Source organism: Haliaeetus albicilla, chromosome 9, assembly GCF_947461875.1.
Source record: "Haliaeetus albicilla chromosome 9, bHalAlb1.1, whole genome shotgun sequence".
NCBI classification, from domain to species: Eukaryota; Metazoa; Chordata; class Aves; order Accipitriformes; family Accipitridae; genus Haliaeetus; species Haliaeetus albicilla.
This window is the reverse complement of record NC_091491.1, coordinates 29,601,423-29,620,791: the sequence shown is the minus strand read 5'-3', so window position 1 is coordinate 29,620,791 and position 19,369 is coordinate 29,601,423. Positions and strand designations below refer to the sequence as shown.

Sequence of the window (19,369 nt, the reverse complement as noted above, 5' to 3'; positions counted from 1 at the left end):
CTTGCAAAAGCATCTATGAAGCACTAGTTTACTACACAGATTGAATGAACATGCAGTCAGCCACAGAGCTGCTGACTTTAGAAATGTTTCTGATTACACATTACTTCATTAGTTCCACACAGACTTAAGTAGGTTCTTCTCTGACTGACCTTTATCCAAAATTATTACCTACCTTCCAATTCTAGAATCAAAAATTGGTCAAACCCTATTTAGAAAATTTATTTTCTACTTTGTATGGCGCTGAGCAGTCATCTGAAGAATTTTACTGCTTGCAATTACATACAGCCTTTATGGAAACTAGCACAGTCACTAAGATATCAAATTAAATACTAATGTGTAGAAGCTCGCTCACGCTCTAAAAATTAACTTTATGTGGACAAAAGGGTTTTTTAAAAAATACCAAACCATGCTATGGCAAGCTTATGCTCAGAATACCTTCAGTAAAGAAACAGAACTACTAAAAATGTATGGCTTGTTCTTTAATTCAAACTGGCCTCCTACAGCTTCAAACATATACTAATAGAGGGTATGCAAAACAAGTTACCTGGACACATTGAAGTTCAAACTAAGCAGCATTACCTGATCAGCTTTGGCACGCAGGAAATACTAGGTGTCCTGGAAGTGAATGGTGATGCCACAGAAGCCTCAAGTTCAGACAAAGATATACCACCATGTGCCCTCTTTAGCGCCTGCCAGTTAATATTGAAATAGAGAACATTTTAAACTTGCTTTCAGCTGTAAAATTTAACTGAGCAGTTCTGTATGGAAAATAAAAATATACTTACGCCACAGTCATTTGCTCCATCTCCACACATGCCCACATAGTAACTATAAAAACCAAACAGATGTCAGCATTCTGGACTATTCCCTAATCATAGTCCATTTAGCTTATTACATTAAATACTTCTGTGTTATTTGACTTATTCGGGGTTTGCATAATAATGAGTGATTTTTTACTGCTGAAAGCAATTACTGTTGCCATTATACATGTAAGGAAGTAGACAGAAAAGTAGTATGACTTAGCCAGGTCAATCAAACCAATAATGATTATCAGCCCTCTATCATTCCAAGGTGGTCTAAAGCATTTTTCCTCTAGGCAAAGAGACTTTCGTAGTATTTTGTATAGCTGCAAGGCCTGACACCAACAGACAGTAGTATACTGACCATATGTGAACGGAAGTCATTCTGTTAATAGTTCTTTAATAAACAGAAGACATTTGATGGATTTGTTTATTAAGCCAAGCAACCACATTTATAACATGTTAGTCAGTTTAGTTATCGATAATTTATAACTTCATGAAAAGTCTGAAACTTTCACAACTAGCCACCAGATGGTACTACTCTCATTCCTGCTCAGCTAATAGGCTGATTTACCAACTCAAGGAAGTTATATTAGCCCAGCCTTTTTCATTTGGCAAAATAGCTAGCAGCATACATAATTTTTTCCTCCTATCACATCAAACACTCTGTCAACCCTCCCGCTTTCTATGCTTAAGCAAATACTTACTCTACATTTTGTAAAGCTTCCACCAACTGAGTTTTCTGATCAGGCGCCATGCGAGCAAACACAGTGCCATGTAACACAAGCTGGAAGACAGAAGATTTCTTAATGGTCACAGGGCAAAGTCTGTTCCCCATCAAAAGTGCCCATACTCAAGTAAAATGCTCACCTTGGGTACCAGGTCCTGAAAATGCTCCAAAATCACTGCAAATGACTTTCCATTCATTGCAAAATGGTATTTGGTCATCTGGAGATCCTCAAGGCTTTCATGGACCAATTTAACTGGAATATCCTATCAAAAGGAGTTAATGTTCTAGCTGTAGTGTATTTGCACAGATAGCTTGTAATTTCAAGCTAATACTCAGAGGGGTATTCCTAGAGATCCCACACTAGAGGAGGTTTCTAAGAATGTTACTTGAAAGAAAACTTCATACAATGAAAACACTTATTTAGTAAAAAGAAAATGTGGTTTAATGTTTCAACTGCAAGCAGCTAGAGCAGTCTTAACAGAATGAAACGTGGGAAAAAAAAAAAACCACAACCTGTCTCCTGCACAACTAATGTCAAATGTCATTATCACGGTTGAAAAACTAGCTCCCCCAGCTGTTTTACTACTCTGGTATTTTAAGATCTGAAAGTTAACTAGTACATCAATTTTGATTTGACACTTAACAGCAGATTTGTTATTTAACAGAGTAAGATAAAAAGAAAGAAACTAACTCAACAGTGAAACTAACTGCTTACACTCTAAGGGCATAATAATGCTCATAGTACCTCTGAGTTTATGGCTGGTGATGAACTAGTGCATTTTGCTAAGGTATCTGCATAATGCCAGTTGATCCTGGCAGCCTGCCCATCCTTTGGAGGTAGTGCTTCAGCAACAATGACCTTATCCTGAGGTAGAATCATTCCACAGTCTCTGGCCACAGAGATAGCAGTTAACATGTTATCCCCTGTTAAACAATTGCATTTAAAAAGGTTTCAGTTAGAAAAGAATCAATACCATATACTGATATTCCACATAAGAGAAAAGCTAACAAAGACAGTTTTAAACTAGGAAGAGGACTGCCCAACATACCAGTGACAACCTTAGGGCAAACCAAGCCTACAGACAAAACTCCAAAAGCCTAGCCCGTTAAACTCCCCCCCTGCACTAACATCACTAGAAACTTTGTATGCTTCTTTCAGCCATAAAGATCTCTTATTGACCAAATTTTAGTATACATTGAAAAACAAGCAGAAAACACACAGCCATTTAAAATACCACTTTTTAAACACAGCCACAGAACATGTGAACATGAGTTGTATTGCTAGCATATCAAAACATTATTCCAACATTGCAATACCTACGATTTAAAAAGCACACACACACACATATTGCATGGAAAACACTGAGCACAGACACGTGTCCCGCTTATGGGGACAGAAGTCATTCTTACAAAAAAACACCCAATACAAAGTGACTTATCATAATATAATGCAAAATGGTAGGGACCCTTAGGAGGTCATCTAGTCCAACCTCCCGCTCAAAGCAGGGTCAGTCATAAGACTAGAACAGGACTTTCACCTAGTCTGATTTGGAAGACCTCTAAGGTTTTTCATCCTTCAATTCATTAGAAAGTAACTTGTGCATGAAGCTAGGAAGAAGAAGCTACAAAGTAGAATTAATACCTATACTGGTTTATGATCTCTGACTTAGCAAAGCAACCGTCATCCAAAAAGAAACAGATTGGTGTCTGAATAGTCTCACAATAGTTTCTAAACTTCCCTCTTGCTATAAATACAGTGTAATCCCAGCCTATTGACACTAAAATTTGACTTCATAAACTATAATTAAAATAAGACCAAAAAAGAGATGGATTTTTGTCTTTTGGTTATGAATGTTTACATGCTAACCTGTAACCATGACGGTGCGAATGTTGGCTTTATGCAAATCTTCAAGTACAGCAGGGGTTTCTTGCTTCAGCTTGTTTTGCATGATAATTAACCCCATAAAATCCATGTTGCTTTCAATAGCATCTCTATAGAAAAGGAGGCAAGGAAGAGAACATTAGAATTACAATTATTAGGTGCAGCTTAAAGAGCCTGGTTTTCTGTTTATCAAAGTAAAGGGAAATTTTTATTTCTAACCATGAAAAGTGAAGTATTTACTTCATAAAGTGACCGGAGAGATATCATTATTCACAATCATTTATACTTATTCCCCTTGTTTTATAGTTGAAAAAGAGTATTGAGAAAACATTGTTTCCTCTCAAGCACAATTTTTAGTTTCTTTCACGAGAACTCTTTCTAAAAGAGATTACATCCTCAAAAAGGTTACTGCTAGAAAAAATGCTCTGAAGCTAACTGCATTCACAGCCAAATTTTAAGATTTGTTTAGAATGCATATCTCTAATTTCCAAATTAGCTGAACCTTAACATACAAGCTACCAAATTATGTTACCAAGGCTAGTAAGATTAATAGACATTAGCTAATTAAGTAAAGCAACCAATTAACTTTGGTTTACATGAAAGTCAGTGTATTTACAGGTCTTGGGTATTTTACTGCTACATAGATTTTCACACCCCAAATTGGAAAAGCCATTTCTCTGCTTTGTACTGCTTTGCAAAAAGTTCATCTTGTACACAGAGCTGATACAAAAGAACAGAGTCAAAGCTTGCATTTTCATAGTGATGCTACACTTTCAAACACTATGGAAAAGACAGCATTATCCACAAGACTAGGACCAGCTGAAAAATAATTAACAGGAAATACTACTCTTTGAAGGAAGAAATGTTTCTACCTTCCAAGCCTTTCCGACACGCTTTGCAATGAGAAAATGGACATGCTGCCTATAGCAGATGAACAAACTCAATCAAACGTGCACAGGAGGGTTTCTACTACACGCTATTATCTTTAATAAACACAGATGACATAAGTATGTTCAAGTAACAGAAATCAAATGAGGTTTTCTGCCACGTTAACAAAAATTAAACACCACAAAAAATTAGTATTACAGTTCATTTCAAACTTAAAGATGTTACTCAGAATTCACATTATTGCAGAAAAACTTCCTTAAGTTTCTATGTATTGTCCAGGGTACAAATAAAGAATGCACAGAACTACATATGTCAAGACAGAATAAAGCTAAAGATGAGTAGCCATTGATTTAAACAATAATAAACATTATATAATTAATCCAAAGCATACCGCTTTTAAAGCCTGTTACTTATTAAAAAGTGAAGTCACTCTTACCTATTAATAGTCTGGACTTTGTGCCACGTAAGTTTAGACTCCAGTTTTCTGTGAGCAAGAGCAATAACTCGGAAGCCCTGCTTCGTGTATTCTTCCAGGACACACTCAAAGTCAACAGGAACTTTAAAAAGGTCAAGTTTAGAGTTATTAAAATTATTCATGCCCCAGCTCAGCTACACAAGAAATAAAAATAGTTTGTTCCTTTACCTGTTTCCTGCTTACACAAGCTGGCAATCACTTCAGGGGCACCTTTCATGTAAGCATCCATTCTCTTCTCCCCTAGAACTCTCGCTATTACACACATACGTTGCAAAACTGAAGAAAATGGAAACTGACGCACAATTCCAATCTCATAACTGGTCTGTGTCATACAGGAAGGAAGGAAGAAAAGGGTTACATCCACATACATTCTAAGAAAAGAGGTACATGTTTAATCGAAAAAGCATACTTACCGAAAGCTCAAACAACTCCTAAAAAAAAAAAGAAAAAATACATTTACGGTAAATATTAATTTTTAAGTATTTTTTCAGCTACGAACTATTTCAACATAAATCAGTAAATTAATCTACACAGCACTCTCAATATAAAGTCACATATATTTGCAATGGATTTCATAAAAGCTGAATATGAATATACTACATCTGTTTAAAATCCTTTAAGTGAGACATAACAGAACTTCAGAGCTTGATTTCTTGATTAGAATTTGCAAGACCTTTCACAGTCCAGCCCATCTGTTTAGCCTATGTAAATGATTAACCTACTATGGTATTTCAGAATGAGGCCATGATTATTACATATATCTCCAAAAAATCATGTAATAAGTTTCAAGAATGTTCACATCAACTACTGCACAGTTTGCTGCTGTGCCTGTACAGAGTTCTGAACACAAAAAAAAGACGCTTCTATCTACCACAGAATAAGACTCAGAGAGGAACCAACTTGTTGTACCCTCCCATTACCCTGTTCTGTGATAATCTGGATATACAGTCACATGCTTAAAATTTCCCCTCCTGAAGTATTCAAGAATACTTCAAAATGCAGATAGAAAAAAAAAATTAAATCTGCCATGTACATTTTATTTTTAACTTGGTACTTAAAGCATACATCTCGAAGGTATGATGGTGGCAAGAATTCAGTGCCGCACAGTGACATTAACAAAAAATTGTTTTAACTGAAACTGCAAGGTGAACACACCTAAGCAATTCATTAGCACCATAAGAATTTGGTAATGATACTAATATTAAAATGTGTAAACTCAAAAAGCGTTGCAGCACTTTATAACCAGTCCGTAAGGGTAATAATCAGTCTGCTCACCTTGAAAGTGGCATACACTGAACCACTACCTTCAACAACAGTTCAAACATGTCTTCTCTACCTTTGTCATCAAAAACCACACAGTTTTGATCCTGTTTGAATTATATCAGCCTGAACCATAGCATGCGATAAAATGTATTTGTTTAACATGAAGGATTACTTTAACTCAAAGAATTGTTTTGAATTTTTATACCATTTCTTGATTTGTTGCTTGCTTGGATTCTGGTAAAAGTTGTTTTGAAGGTCGAACCACTGTCGGCATGATTCGATTATGAAGGGCTGTTTCCTCTTCAGTTGCTTCTTCTAAAATCTGTATTAAAAATAATCAACTAATTTATACATTCATTATCTTTGATATTCTCGTAATGTAATTTTCAGGGAAAAAAACAGGCTTGGAAGTCAGCCCAAGGTGCAATGATCTTTTAAATAAAATTTCCTGTGAGAATTAAGTGTCTTAATTTAGCAGTTAATTTAAGATCCACTTATTTTACATGTTTATAATATGCATTGAAACTTTGCCACACACATCAGAAAGCAGTAAATTATCTCTTCAGATTCTTTCAGTTCTATGAATCGCTGCACAGAACACATTTTAGGAACATTTTCTTATTAAGACTTTCTTTGACACAGAGGCATTGTCAAAAGCCCACCACTTTACAGTTGCAGCTTGAAACAGCATATAATGGTTTATCTTGTATGTAACAGCGTAGGAAATTTCAGATTACTAATCTTAAAAAAGTTGCTTCTCTTGAAACAAGCAGACACTTACCCATCCTATTGCTTCAAACATCTTCAAATCAAGCGGATCCCCAGAAAGTACCCCTTCAATTTTTGTAAGGGAATGACAAGTTGCCATGCAAGCAACAAACTCAGACTTCAGCAAGCTCTCACTGCAAGCCCTCTCTTCCGGCAAAAGGAAACTAAAACAATGAAGTAATAATATACTTAGCACTATAATTATTTATTATGAGCCAATTCAAAAGGTTTGTTTAGATTAACAGAAGAAAATTGACTGCACAAGTCTCTTGTATTTTCACACATCACAGAAAACAGATTAAGACTCTGGGCTGAAATCTTCAGAAGCAGTCACAACTTCTGTCTCCTTCAAAAACTGTGTTAATTCACTGTCTACTTTCATTCCTCATACAGAGGCCTCTTATCACTTTGTACTTAACAAAATTAGCTAAGCTAATTCATTTTAGCAGCCCAAGAAGTCACTTAGGAGGACAGGATTAAGGAAACATGCTATTCTTTAACTGCATCATTTCTGCAGTATGAACCTAATGAGTCTCAGACTTTAACACATTAAATGCCACCTCAGCCTCATAAGATGGTTATAACTTTCACTACACCTAAACTGTATTTTCAGTTGCATTCTTACAGCTCATTACAGAAATGCAAACATATATGAGCTCACATTGAATTTTCTGTTCTATTCTGCTGAAGCTGTTAAAGCACAACAAAGTATCATATTTGCTATCAGCTCTGAGCTTATCCTTACCGAGCATTTTCCACCCGCTGAATTCCCCAAAGATCCAAACCATCCTCAGTAAGTGTGCCAGTCTGCAAAATAAACCAAGGGGCATGGCAAGAAGAAAAAGCTTTCAGAAAGAAGTTACCCTCAGGTAAAGCAAAAATTAACAGCTAATTAATCAAATTACACTTGAACAATATATTTTATTTTGTTTTCACTTAAAAATCAAGACTTCAGGACAGGAAATACAGTATCTCCCTTGCTTTTTGCTAGTAACTAAGTTCCAACCCTGTAAAATAACTTTAAAAACCATTCAAAGCAATCATGCCCCTCCTTGGAGACAGGACAAACAAAACAGACCCTTAAAATCCAAAGATGATAGCTCAACATCTCTATACTCAGGGGATGAGGGCAACAGAAAATAGGTACGAAACCCTTAGTGCTACTTTCTTACATAGTTAAAACAGTAACCGGAATATATTTACAAGGGAAATAATAAATTTAGTGTGGGTACTTAAGATTTTAGATAAAAACCTAAGGAGGAAAATAAATTTTATCTAAGAATTAGCTAAAAGCAAAGGATTCTGGCTAGTGGCATTACTGTCTTTCACTCATGTTTCTGTTAAGGAATAATAACAAAATATGCTGATTTGGCTTTTCATTGAAATAAATTAAAATAAGAAACAAGTCTGACCTCACACTTCAATTTTCCAGAAGTCTGTGTACTAAATAAAACTCTTAATAGACCCCAACTCTCACACTTCTGGGGTGCCAGTAGTAAGTTAGGACTTGGGAGTCTTGAGATAAGAAAGCAGCTCTGGAATATAACAACTTTTTATAGAAGACTAAATTAAGTGACTTAACAGGTGGTAAATACCGAATACCTGGAAGCTAACAGCACAAAAATGATCTAACTTATATGAAAGTGATGAATTTTCCTGTAGTTGCTAGTCTATACAAATTCCCATTTAAAATACAATGCCTCTCCAGGTGGCAACACGAAGTTTCAAAATTCACCTAACCTTATCAAAACACACAAGATTCAGCTGGCCACAAATATTTATCCTTTGTGGGCTGATGCAGAAAATGCCAATTTTTTTCAGCCTTCTTTGTGCATAAACAATGCCAGCAGTCATGGCAGCAGGAAGCGCTGGAGGCACTGTGATAGTGATAATGTCAAGAGACTCTATGATGATGGTATGAGCTGGAACCTGCAATAAAGGTCAGAGTTAACAAACAAGAACTCACCACTTAAAAGATTCACTATCCCACTGAAACATCACATTGCTGTTACCAAAAGCAAAATCCACACATTGTTTTCCCCAGTACAGCATGTTCTGGATTGCCCAGAAACCTAGCTCAATCTTCACCCACCATCAGCAACCATGAGAATCCACTCCTAAATTATCCACAACCCGTAACTTCAAGTTTTCACTTTTTCTCCTGCAAATATATTCCTTTAAAACAGTAACTGAATAATGCAAATTTTTTTGAAAGAAAAAAATTAGTTATCAGGTTATCAGTTATCAGTTTCTTGGTAAGGATTTTTTCGCCTGCAGCCATGCTTTAGATGTGCTGTGTCCTTTTTCTTTCAACTGGATATCAGTCAGACAGTAATCTTACATATAAAGTCTACTAATTGGGTCAACAGAAATTGAGGTAAACTCAAATTTCACTGTAATATAGCCAAATTCTGCTTCTCTGCTGAATTTTGTTCTCAGTAAGCTTCAGTCTCTCGTTCCATTGATACAAACTGAAGCAAAGAAATTTTCACTTAAAATTGAATTGTTTCTCATCATCTGAAGTGTGTTGGAAATAATGATCAACCCTCTTCTAAAATAAGGCAGTTCTGGACCAGAAATTAAAACATACCTCATTTAAGATGCTATTGACAACTGTGTAAAGAAACCCAATGCCCGCCACCACTACCAGAGACAGGAGAAACAAATAGGCATCTCTGTAGAGTTTAAAATCAGTTGGCTTTGGATATAGTATGGAACGAACAAGCTGTCCTTTAGCAGTACTAAAGCCTAGAAATAAAAAGAAGTTATTAAAAGCACAGACAAGAGCAAAGCTATTCAAATATATTAAAAACCCCAATGACACTCTTAAGCTACTCATTTCATTAAGACTGTTTCTCAGTATACAGTAACAGATGTTTTGCAATACTGTAATTAAGGTGCTTCAAATATGTATGTGCACATCATACTAAGTGCTTCTGTCCTATGGCAAGGACATGCAGCTGATGCAAATGAACCCCTCTCTTACAGCAGCAGGTTTGACCTGGAAGAAATTGTTGTACTGCATTTTGTCCCCCATGGTGCAGAGCTAGTGGGTAGATTTATTAGTTGTCTAATTAAGCCAGTCCTTGCAAAAAGAAAATGAAGTTATTCATAGAGTCCAACCTTAAGTACTTAAAAGGCAAATCTCTGTAATGTGGTGCACAGAGTCTTTTGGATAAACCCACCTCTTGATCGTATTTTGACATACACACTAATATATCCATGAACTGAGTTTCAGGAACAAATAAAAAGAATACATTTAGTTGATTGGTATTTTATGTATATTTCAGCTGTATAATCAAACATTTCATGTTAAAGGCTTAACTGTGAGTACAGTCCCAGCAGATCAATCTTATAACCTGATTTAGGACAAGATTAAGACTACATGTCTTTGCACACAACCACATGGAGTTCTGCTCTCCTAAAATTCTTTTAAGGACTAAATTTTCTAGCATCTTCAATTTTGTGGCATCCCCCTCCCTCAGAGAAAGGGATTTTTACTTGTATCCTACTAGGTAAGAATTACTTCCATTCTTACTATCAGACATCTTAGGAGTGAGAAGCTACAAGCGCTGTGACATCTGTCCAGTGCTGTGGAGTGGGAAATTCCCTACTTGCCTAAAAGCCATCCCTGTAAACCAGACAGGAGAACAGAGAGGATTTTATATCCCTTTGCTCCTCTCTTTATATATAGTCATAGCAGGAAAAGTGTACTTGTCCATATGTAAAATCTTGAACAAGGTCCACAGAGCTAAATTCATCCTGTTAACAACATAGGATGACCTGTCATGGGCAAAGAGAAGATTTAAAAAATGACTTCACATGTCGGGGCAGTAAGGCTCAGTGTGTTGGAAGCAATTACAATTCTCCTTGTAAGAGTTCCAGACCATGGTTTCAGGCTTTAAAAAAAAAAAAAACCAACATTATCCTTCCCACAGAATAGAAGAAGTAAGTCTTCAGCAGTTCATTTCTGTTGCTGTTTTGGACCACCTATCTGTATATACACATCAGGCTGGGCACATAAAATTTCTTATTTAAGAAACAAAAGAAGTTGAGATGGATATTATTAAAGGGAAGATGTGTTCCAGGGAAAGGAAATATTTTTCTTTGAAAAACAGACTAATAAAAGCCTCCAGAAAGACATTAATGAACTTAATTAAAAAAATCAGAGCATTTACAGCTAAAACAGACTAACAGAAGGTGAAGAGAAGACACCAGAGAAAGAAGAGGCTAATTAGGTTGAAGTTACTTGTTGGAAAACTTGCTTTAAATAGTATTCTAGTCAATGTAGTCAAATTTATTCTATCCAATACTATTATAGCTTGGATTATAGCTTACATTCATTTATTTTGTGGTGGTTTTCTTCAGATCATCTTTGTAAAGCAGAATCCCACAACTACGTTAGTCTGTGCAATAGTTTTTAATAGAACACCTGTGTTATCTAAAACCAAACCTTTAAAATATTAGTATGAATAAACACTTCTGTAGAAAAGGCTAGGTCAAACACATTTTTTTAAGCAAATGTTATGTGCTTTGACAAAACTATGGGCAAAGAAAAACATCTGACATTGCCAATGACTCCACTAAAATAAGCTGTTCCCTGCTACCCAACCAATCCGATGGTATGACAAACCTTTTCAAAGAGGCATATGTAGTTGAACCAACACACCATAAAAGAAATCTAAAATACCTGAAAATGCATTCAGGTAAGTTTTAAATTGATGCTAAAGACTGATTCACTTTCTTGCTTGCCAACTGATACTTTCCAGGCCACCACCTAGCTCTATTATTGTTGTATAACATTTATCAAATTATTTCAGGTATACACGTTTATCCAAGCTTAGCAACATTCAATACAATACTCCAAAGTATCAGTTGACATACACCTACAAAAGCAAGTAGTACATTAACAAGTGATAAACTCAACAATCAATACCTGTTCTCAGTACTAGAGCTTTGACCAATTCTCCAGTATAAAAACGGGTTTGAATGACATTGGTTCCACAGAACAAAGTATGCCGTTTATGCACTTCTGGACTGTATATTTCGTCTCCCATTGCTTTCGGATATTCTGAAGGATTTGGTAGATTAATCTTTGTGACAGGAACACTTTCACCTTAAATGGAAAAAGAGTCTCTAAGCAAGATCAAATAAGAATAGACATTTTTTTCCTTCACGACTTCAAGTAGAACAATATAATCTCACTTCATCAGCACAGAAGCAGGCTTATAGAAGAAGTCATCTTCCTTTCAGCACGTTATTAGGTAGTCTCTCACCCATCAGCCTCAGCTCATCAGATTCCTTATCCAAATCCTATTTAACTCTATTTGTTATTCACCAATACAGCTTTTGTGCCTCTTACTTCAAATCAGATAGGTGTTCATTGAAATACAGTTCATTGAAAGAAAACAGGACAAGCTTCTTTCTCCTGATCCAAAGCATCACCCCATCTTTACTCAGAAAAACTAGGAGCTGAAGAAATTTATTCTCAGCTCCTTTGGTGACCAAGTACACTCAAGCTAGGATTGCAATCAATTTTTATCAGTTGCTAGCAGCAGCAAGGGGCTCAAGTATATTCAAAGAATTGAACATGATAAAACACACAATCTCTGAACTACAATATTCTAAACGCTGCCAGTTTGGACAGATTATGCCAGGAATAACAAAAAATCCATCCTACTCACTGAAGCTGTCCTTCAAATACATCAGGTCCCTGGTTTCAGAGTACGCAGGCACAACTGGAGATAATTTCTGTTTTTAAATACAGCAGAACATTCTACTTACTACCTTCATTCTTGGAAGCAGCTAAAAAGTTTGGGCAAAAATTTTCTGAAGAAACACACTGCAGAACTCAATCTGCACTGAGAACACAAAGTCAAGAGGCAGGAAGACAAACTATCAAGAAGAAAGCTTTTCAACAAAAAACCATCACTCATTTTTGGAGATGCCAAGCAGTACCAGGTAGCTGTTGCAGATAACCAGAACACAAGTACCTAAGTACTTAGGAGCATATATAATTGCAAGAACATACACATTTCAAGCAAAATAAACATATCCACTTCTGCCAGAACATACTGCCAAGTTAAGCATGCACACAGGTATAACCTAATAGGTTTAGCCACACAAAATGGTATCACGTTTACTTTACCTGTTAACATACTTTCATTTACAATGCAAGTACCACTGAGAAGTACTGCATCACAGGGCATAATTGTCCCATTAGATGGAATCAACATGATATCTCCAGGCACAAGGTCAGTGGAAAGGATTTCTTCTATTTCTGAATATTAAAACACAAACAAGTTCACCTGAAAATAGCCACCATCTACAAAACCTGATAAAGATCCTCACGGCCAAGGTCCAGATGGTGACAATTAAGCTTATACTCTATTTTATTAATGGCATTATGAAAAGTTTTTGAAAAGATACAGAAAAAGCCATTGAGAAACCCAATTCCATCACAGATTATACTCTAGAACACATGGATATAGTTCATCATAACAAATGAAAGGAGTCAAGCTTGTACAAAAGCTATTAACAATTAACTACAGTATAACTTCAGTATAAAGACACAAGTCCAACACAAATGCATGTCTTGCAAAACCTAACCAACTTCAGCTACTGTGGTATCAAAATGGGCAAAAATCCAGAAATCAATTTGCAGCCCCTGCTGGGTAATAAATTGTAACGGAAACCCAACACATGCATGTCTGGAAGCCAAAAAAGAAACTACAATGACAGTTACATATGTGGAGTAGTAGATAATGAGAAACAGGAATAAGACAAGCACAAAATCTAGGAAAAAAACTGATACTCGCTAAAAACACCATCTAGAAGGGTAATTGTGAACAGATTATTATCCTATCTAAATTCTACTTTGCAACTTCTTTTTCCCATGCAATTTTGCAAAGTAACGGAAGCATTTCAAGGTGATCACAGAAAGAACAGATGCACACCAACTTTACACTCACACTTAATGAACAATTTAAACTCAACCTTCCGAACCCCCTGTGAAATTTACCTTGGTTTCCTCTGCAGACAGAAACCCTGACAATGCTGTGAGCTGCTACCATGTCATGTAACATAACATATTGCTGCAAAGGGGAGAAAACAGTTCATTATTTAAAAGCACAGGTTGTCTTCTTCTAAATGCACGCTCTATCTCTACAAGTAGAAGTGATGAGATTCTTTACTAACATTCTTTTACAACAAAATGTTACTCAAAACATTCTCTTGAACATAGTTTAGGAAACCTATGGGCAAATAAAGCTAGAGTGCATCAGCCTGTACAGGTTCCTACTTTTAATGGCATTCTGGAAGCAAATACACATGCCACACAAAATGTTATAAAAATGTTTGGTCATTAACATACATAAGTAAAAACTGCAGTAGTTGTATGAACTTGGATTAAGGTAAGGTGGGGGCGCGGGGGGGTGTTTCTGGTCTGAATTCGGAGATTGCAATTTAAGGATAACTACTACTTTGATTTGAATCAGCTACAGCTAAGTCTACAGAGAAAAATGCATTGCCAATTTAACAATCCACACGTTTGGTTGGTGCTCAGTTCCATTGGACTTTTTCAAACAGAAAGAAACAACGGAATCACTACTGTCAATAAAACTTGGTACATAAACGTGTGTCCAGGTTTTATTTAAGTGAGGTAGTGTTTCTGTTATCCGAGGTCAACCTACTGATTAAACAGCATGGAAAGTCAACAGAAAAGGGTCTCGAAGGGAACTGTAAATCCAAATTCTTTCAGCTCAGAGAGGGAAAACCCATAGCAATATTCTACCTGTATACCTCGGAAAAATTCTTAAAGATTTGTAGGCAATTTCACATCAAAATAAACCAATCAGTAAAAAGCTGAAAAGAGGTATCTTTTTTCTTTGAACTTACCTTTCTAATGGTGTAGAGTGAGCTAACAATGGATATTACAGACATGATCACAATTGCTAATGCATAGTAGTGATATTCATCAGTGATCCACAATATCACACTGAACAACTGAAAAATGTAAAAAGGGTTGAGAACCTAGAAGAGTGACAGAACATTAAAGTTACACCAAAAGGTCACACGCATTCTCTGTCAGAAGAGTCAGAATCATCCTCCTCCTCCATGGAGGAGATAAACCTTTCTGTTCTTTATACATGATTTTTGTCTGTTTTGCCAAACCAATCCCTCTTTTTCACCACTTCCTCAACCCCTCAAAAGCACAGTTCTCACTAAAATAATACACGAATACATTTAAGTCTGTGTGCATTTTGCCCCTATACCTCAAAGCAAAAGGATAGGAACATCTGATGCACCTTAAGTTACAATTCTTAAATTAATTTGGATGTTATTATCTATTTCTTATTAATAAATGCACTGACACTTCAAGTTCTTACTCTGTTATTTATAGTTCAGGTTGGAGAATTTCTTTGTTCAAAAGTTTCTGTCATGCATTATTATAGCACATGGATAACAACTCAATTATTCAAATCCACCTGATACGAGGAAAATTGAACAAATCCAACAAAAGTATATGCAAGAACACATTTGATTTGATGCGTATGTTGTAATGTATAATCCCTGGTCTGATAATGGAGAACACAATCAGTCGTTTTATGTTTGAAATTAACAAGAAATAAGTAAGATGAACATCCTCTCAAAGAATTATGACACATTTTCTAACATCCTTGCTAAGGCACCAGGTTGTGAACTCTGAAGAGCTTACAGCTAAGGCCTCTTAAGTTTGGAGAGCTCAAAAATAAAGATCCATATCATTTTGCTTTACAGTGCTGGGCTCTGGGGGAAGGTTTCTGTTTTACGTTATTATTTGAAGAGAAGTCCAATAATCATTGTACTTAAAGTAACTTTTAATGATATACTTTTTTTTTTCAATTTGTTAAAGAAAAGACCTTACCTCCTTAATCAGAAGCTTAAAAATGGAAGGCACTTTCACAGCAATTTCATTTACTCCATAGAATGCTTTTCTGCATTAGAAAAGTAAAAATATCAAAAGGCAGTTAAAATTTTTATTAGAAATCTTATTCACTTCAAAGTAATTCCATTAATATGAGAACGTATAAAATATTACTTAATCTGTGGCCCCTTTTATTTACCATACTGTTTCAAAAGCTGTTCATCAAAAAACATTTACCCAGCGAGAGGTTCCAATACAAAGATAATTATTTAATACTTCAATTTAAACTGTAACTTAATTTTTAGGTTCTTTCATAATCAGATTTCCCTGTAAACTGTGTATTGGTCCATGTTATTAAACATGTCATTCTGAAAGCCAATATGGGGTTCTCATTAACTTAAGCTCAAACAAGTGTTAACTCCTACCCTGCAGTAAGATGCTGTCTTCATGGGTCTCTATCTTGGTTTTATTCTTAGCATGAAGAAAGGCAAATCATGAAAGGAAAGACAAGAAACTAAGCACTGATGGGATCTGAGCTGGTTAAATTACATTGACATGAAGAAGCCCTTAAAGGAGGGTCTTAAGAAAAAGGCTTTTACCGTAGGAAGAGACACAAATTAACAGAAAATGGAACTATGAACAAGCAGGTGCTTCCATATTTTAACTCTAAGAACACCTCATTTGCAAAAAAACAGCCAGGAATGCAACAGAACCCAAACTAGAATAGTTTGGGTAGTGTATCAATAAGTTAAACGCTAATAATTAAGTACATATCCACATTTTCACAATATATATTCCAGCTTGCTCTTCACATTTAAGAACGAAGAAATCCCTGAACAATGTACCATTAAAGTTACATTTTAAAGGTTTTTTCTAGACTAAGTTCTTCTCTACCTACATACTTCAGCTGTGTCCCTTGACAGGCATATTTACACCATTAGTCTAAAATAGCATGTTAAAAAATTATCCCCCCCCCAGTTATTTTCTTTTATTTCTGGTTGACAAGAAAAGTGGGGAATACATTTAACCCCAGACAAACCAGAGACAGATCCGTGCAAGCTATGGGACACATCTGTGATACTAACTAAGCTTTTAAAATGAAAGCCGAAGTCCTGAGACGTGGGAATTTTCAGCCTGATCTTCCTAAAATAAGAAATTAGTTACAGTTTAGGCCAGGTTTGCTGCTTCCTGGCATCCAAAGTTCCTTATTAGCCATCTAGCACACTATCCCCTCTCTCACAATGACCGCTAGCCAACGCTAGTAGAGAAAACAAGAAGCAGCAGAGTGATCTCCCTCAGTGTTCCCTTCAAGCCTTCAACAATCTGCAGCTTGAGACAAATGAGCATCTTTCCAGCTAAAGAACTTTCGATGGACTTTTCCACTGGGAATCAGTCTATTTGCCTCTGAACCCACACACACCCTTCAACAATGACAGTATGTTATGGTAACATTTATGTCACTTAAAGGCGAGTTATGTGGAAAAAATAACTACTTTGTTTTACATCAGCTGCCAAATTTCACTGTATACCTGCCAACATGGCTGAAAACGTAAGTGCTTGCTATTCTTTTTGTACACTCGCTGTATTTCAAAATGTTAAGTAGTAAATACAGTTTCAGAAATATATTCTGAATTACTTTAAGCAATGGTTCCGATTCCCATGGTCTGTGTAGTTTGAGAAAAGTAAGTCAACACAATATCGGAGTCTAGTTCCTACTCAATGTATAGGTAAGAAAAACAAGAATTTCATACATCTAACAGCCACCTTTGAAGGAAATGTAAGAGCCTGTCTGTAAACACAAACCACTCAGTTGTCTTCTAGTTTTGCCAACACTGTGAGCACAGGTAATGGAACAAAAACAATTCTTCCCTGAAATACTGTAGTATTACCTGTAATCATGCATTCCCTTTGTCAGTCCCGTGCTGTGTTCGTTGTGAATTGAAGAACAGAATGTAGATTCATCTAGACCTCTAAGTAAAGGAAAAAGTCAATGAGTTATTTAACAAACCTGATATTTAAAATGAAGTATGCAGTAATTCAAAAGAGCTAGGTCTTTGCCAAGAGTTACACTGTATTATAAAAGAACAAAGTCTATGGATTAATGTTTTTCCAGCTATTTTTGTCACAACTGCAGATACCAGTGAGATGTTAAAAGCAGTCCTCTTGTTGACACATCTTATTCTGTAAGATAGTCATATCTATTTCAATCAAAATGAAGTTACACTTCAAAAATGAAGTGAAATACTAGCATAACTAGTATTCAAAGGCCTCTAAAAAGAAAAAGTGAGCAAGTTCTATAAAACATATGAAATCAATACGGATTAATATTCCTTCAAATTATCTTTATTTGCCTCTCAGTAGTAACGGAAGCATTTTTTTAGAAAATTATTAATCAATTTATCAGACAAATCTATACTAAAGCTATTTTGCAGCATCTTATTATCAAAATTTTATCCATGACTAGGTAAAGTACAGTCTACATTTTAAACACTTCCTTTTTCTATGCTGTGAAAACAAATGCTATAATTTAGAAGATCTGCAGATAAGCAAGCACACCTGAAACATCATTATGTTTACAGCTATGGGATCATTTCAACTACCAAACTCATTAAATCAGACATACCATGCCCAATATCCAGGCATTTTCTCGTGAACATACTTTGGATGCACAGGAAAATATCATTACCTTCCAAAAGGCTTTCACAGATGACATGACAAAACCAGCACTATTCTACACAAGTCTTTTTTATAATGGACATCTATCATGTTATCTACTAAAAAGGATTCAGAGTTGTCCCAGTGAAGAAAAAACTCTTTATTGTGCATATATAGTAAAAATTATTTCCATTCTCTAGAACACAGGGAAAGCTTTGAAAATCCACACTATTGCAAAGGCTAGGACCATGTTTCCAGCAACTTCTCATAAGAGAAGGTAAAAATGTTAATGTGTTAATCTGGCCATAAGTTTACACAAGTTTCCCTAAAATTTTTCAAGTTCAAGGATTTTAAAATAACAATTTTTAGATTAATAAATACACAATTCTCTGTTAATAACTGTGCCTTTCCTCCCATTCTATCCCAAATGATTCAATTTTTCTTTTCCTGCACAAAAAGGAATATAACAGTGGGTTTAAGAAGGATCCCTAAAACTAAGTGCTTTATATGCAAATATGCATACCTATGTGTGTAATGTCCATGCAAAGACAAAGCTTCTAGCAGGATGTTATCTACTTGTTACAGTACTGTTACAGTACTGAATTCCCAGGGCATTTTAAAAAAATCCCTGTGTGCACAGTTTATTACATAAAGCACTCATCAACTCACTCTGAGATTCAGTTGACACTAGCTAAAACAAAACAGACATATGAGGTCAAAGTTGCATCCTCTTTGGCTATGTGACCAAGTCTGATTTAGTTTAAGAACAATTACACTTGCATTTCCTGTGTTTAAAACAGTGATCTTAACATTACATTATTTTTAAAAGAACAATGATATGAAACTCAAGCTCTCATAACCAAATCAGTTGCCCAAGAAATGTTAATTTGCTTCCCTTTTGTATTGTGCTAAGTCTTTAATTATGTGATCAAATTGTTCTGTCTCTGGATACTTGCATAAGTCACTGCACAGAGTGAATCTGCTTTCATCATGCAGTATTGTG

General features: G+C 35.7%; 1 protein-coding gene across 5 annotated transcripts in view; it reads right to left on the bottom strand.

Moving 5' to 3' along the window:
• ATP13A3 (ATPase 13A3) overlaps positions 1-19,369 on the bottom strand; it is a 61,146-nt gene that overhangs the window by 13,962 nt on the left and 27,815 nt on the right. For all 5 annotated transcript variants that reach the window (XM_069792362.1, XM_069792360.1, XM_069792363.1 and 2 more), the window contains 20 exons: positions 17,601-17,681; positions 15,712-15,781; positions 14,703-14,837; positions 13,828-13,900; positions 12,955-13,086; positions 11,743-11,922; positions 9,397-9,554; positions 8,547-8,735; positions 7,552-7,613; positions 6,820-6,970; positions 6,244-6,360; positions 5,189-5,206; positions 4,944-5,097; positions 4,737-4,857; positions 3,398-3,522; positions 2,276-2,454; positions 1,671-1,793; positions 1,508-1,587; positions 786-828; positions 580-689 (listed from right to left, as the gene is read on the bottom strand). In XM_069792362.1, coding sequence (XP_069648463.1) covers positions 580-689; positions 786-828; positions 1,508-1,587; positions 1,671-1,793; positions 2,276-2,454; positions 3,398-3,522; positions 4,737-4,857; positions 4,944-5,097; positions 5,189-5,206; positions 6,244-6,360; positions 6,820-6,970; positions 7,552-7,613; positions 8,547-8,735; positions 9,397-9,554; positions 11,743-11,922; positions 12,955-13,086; positions 13,828-13,900; positions 14,703-14,837; positions 15,712-15,781; positions 17,601-17,681 — 2,301 coding nt within the window. The remainder of the gene's footprint in view (positions 1-579; positions 690-785; positions 829-1,507; positions 1,588-1,670; positions 1,794-2,275; positions 2,455-3,397; positions 3,523-4,736; positions 4,858-4,943; positions 5,098-5,188; positions 5,207-6,243; positions 6,361-6,819; positions 6,971-7,551; positions 7,614-8,546; positions 8,736-9,396; positions 9,555-11,742; positions 11,923-12,954; positions 13,087-13,827; positions 13,901-14,702; positions 14,838-15,711; positions 15,782-17,600; positions 17,682-19,369) is intronic.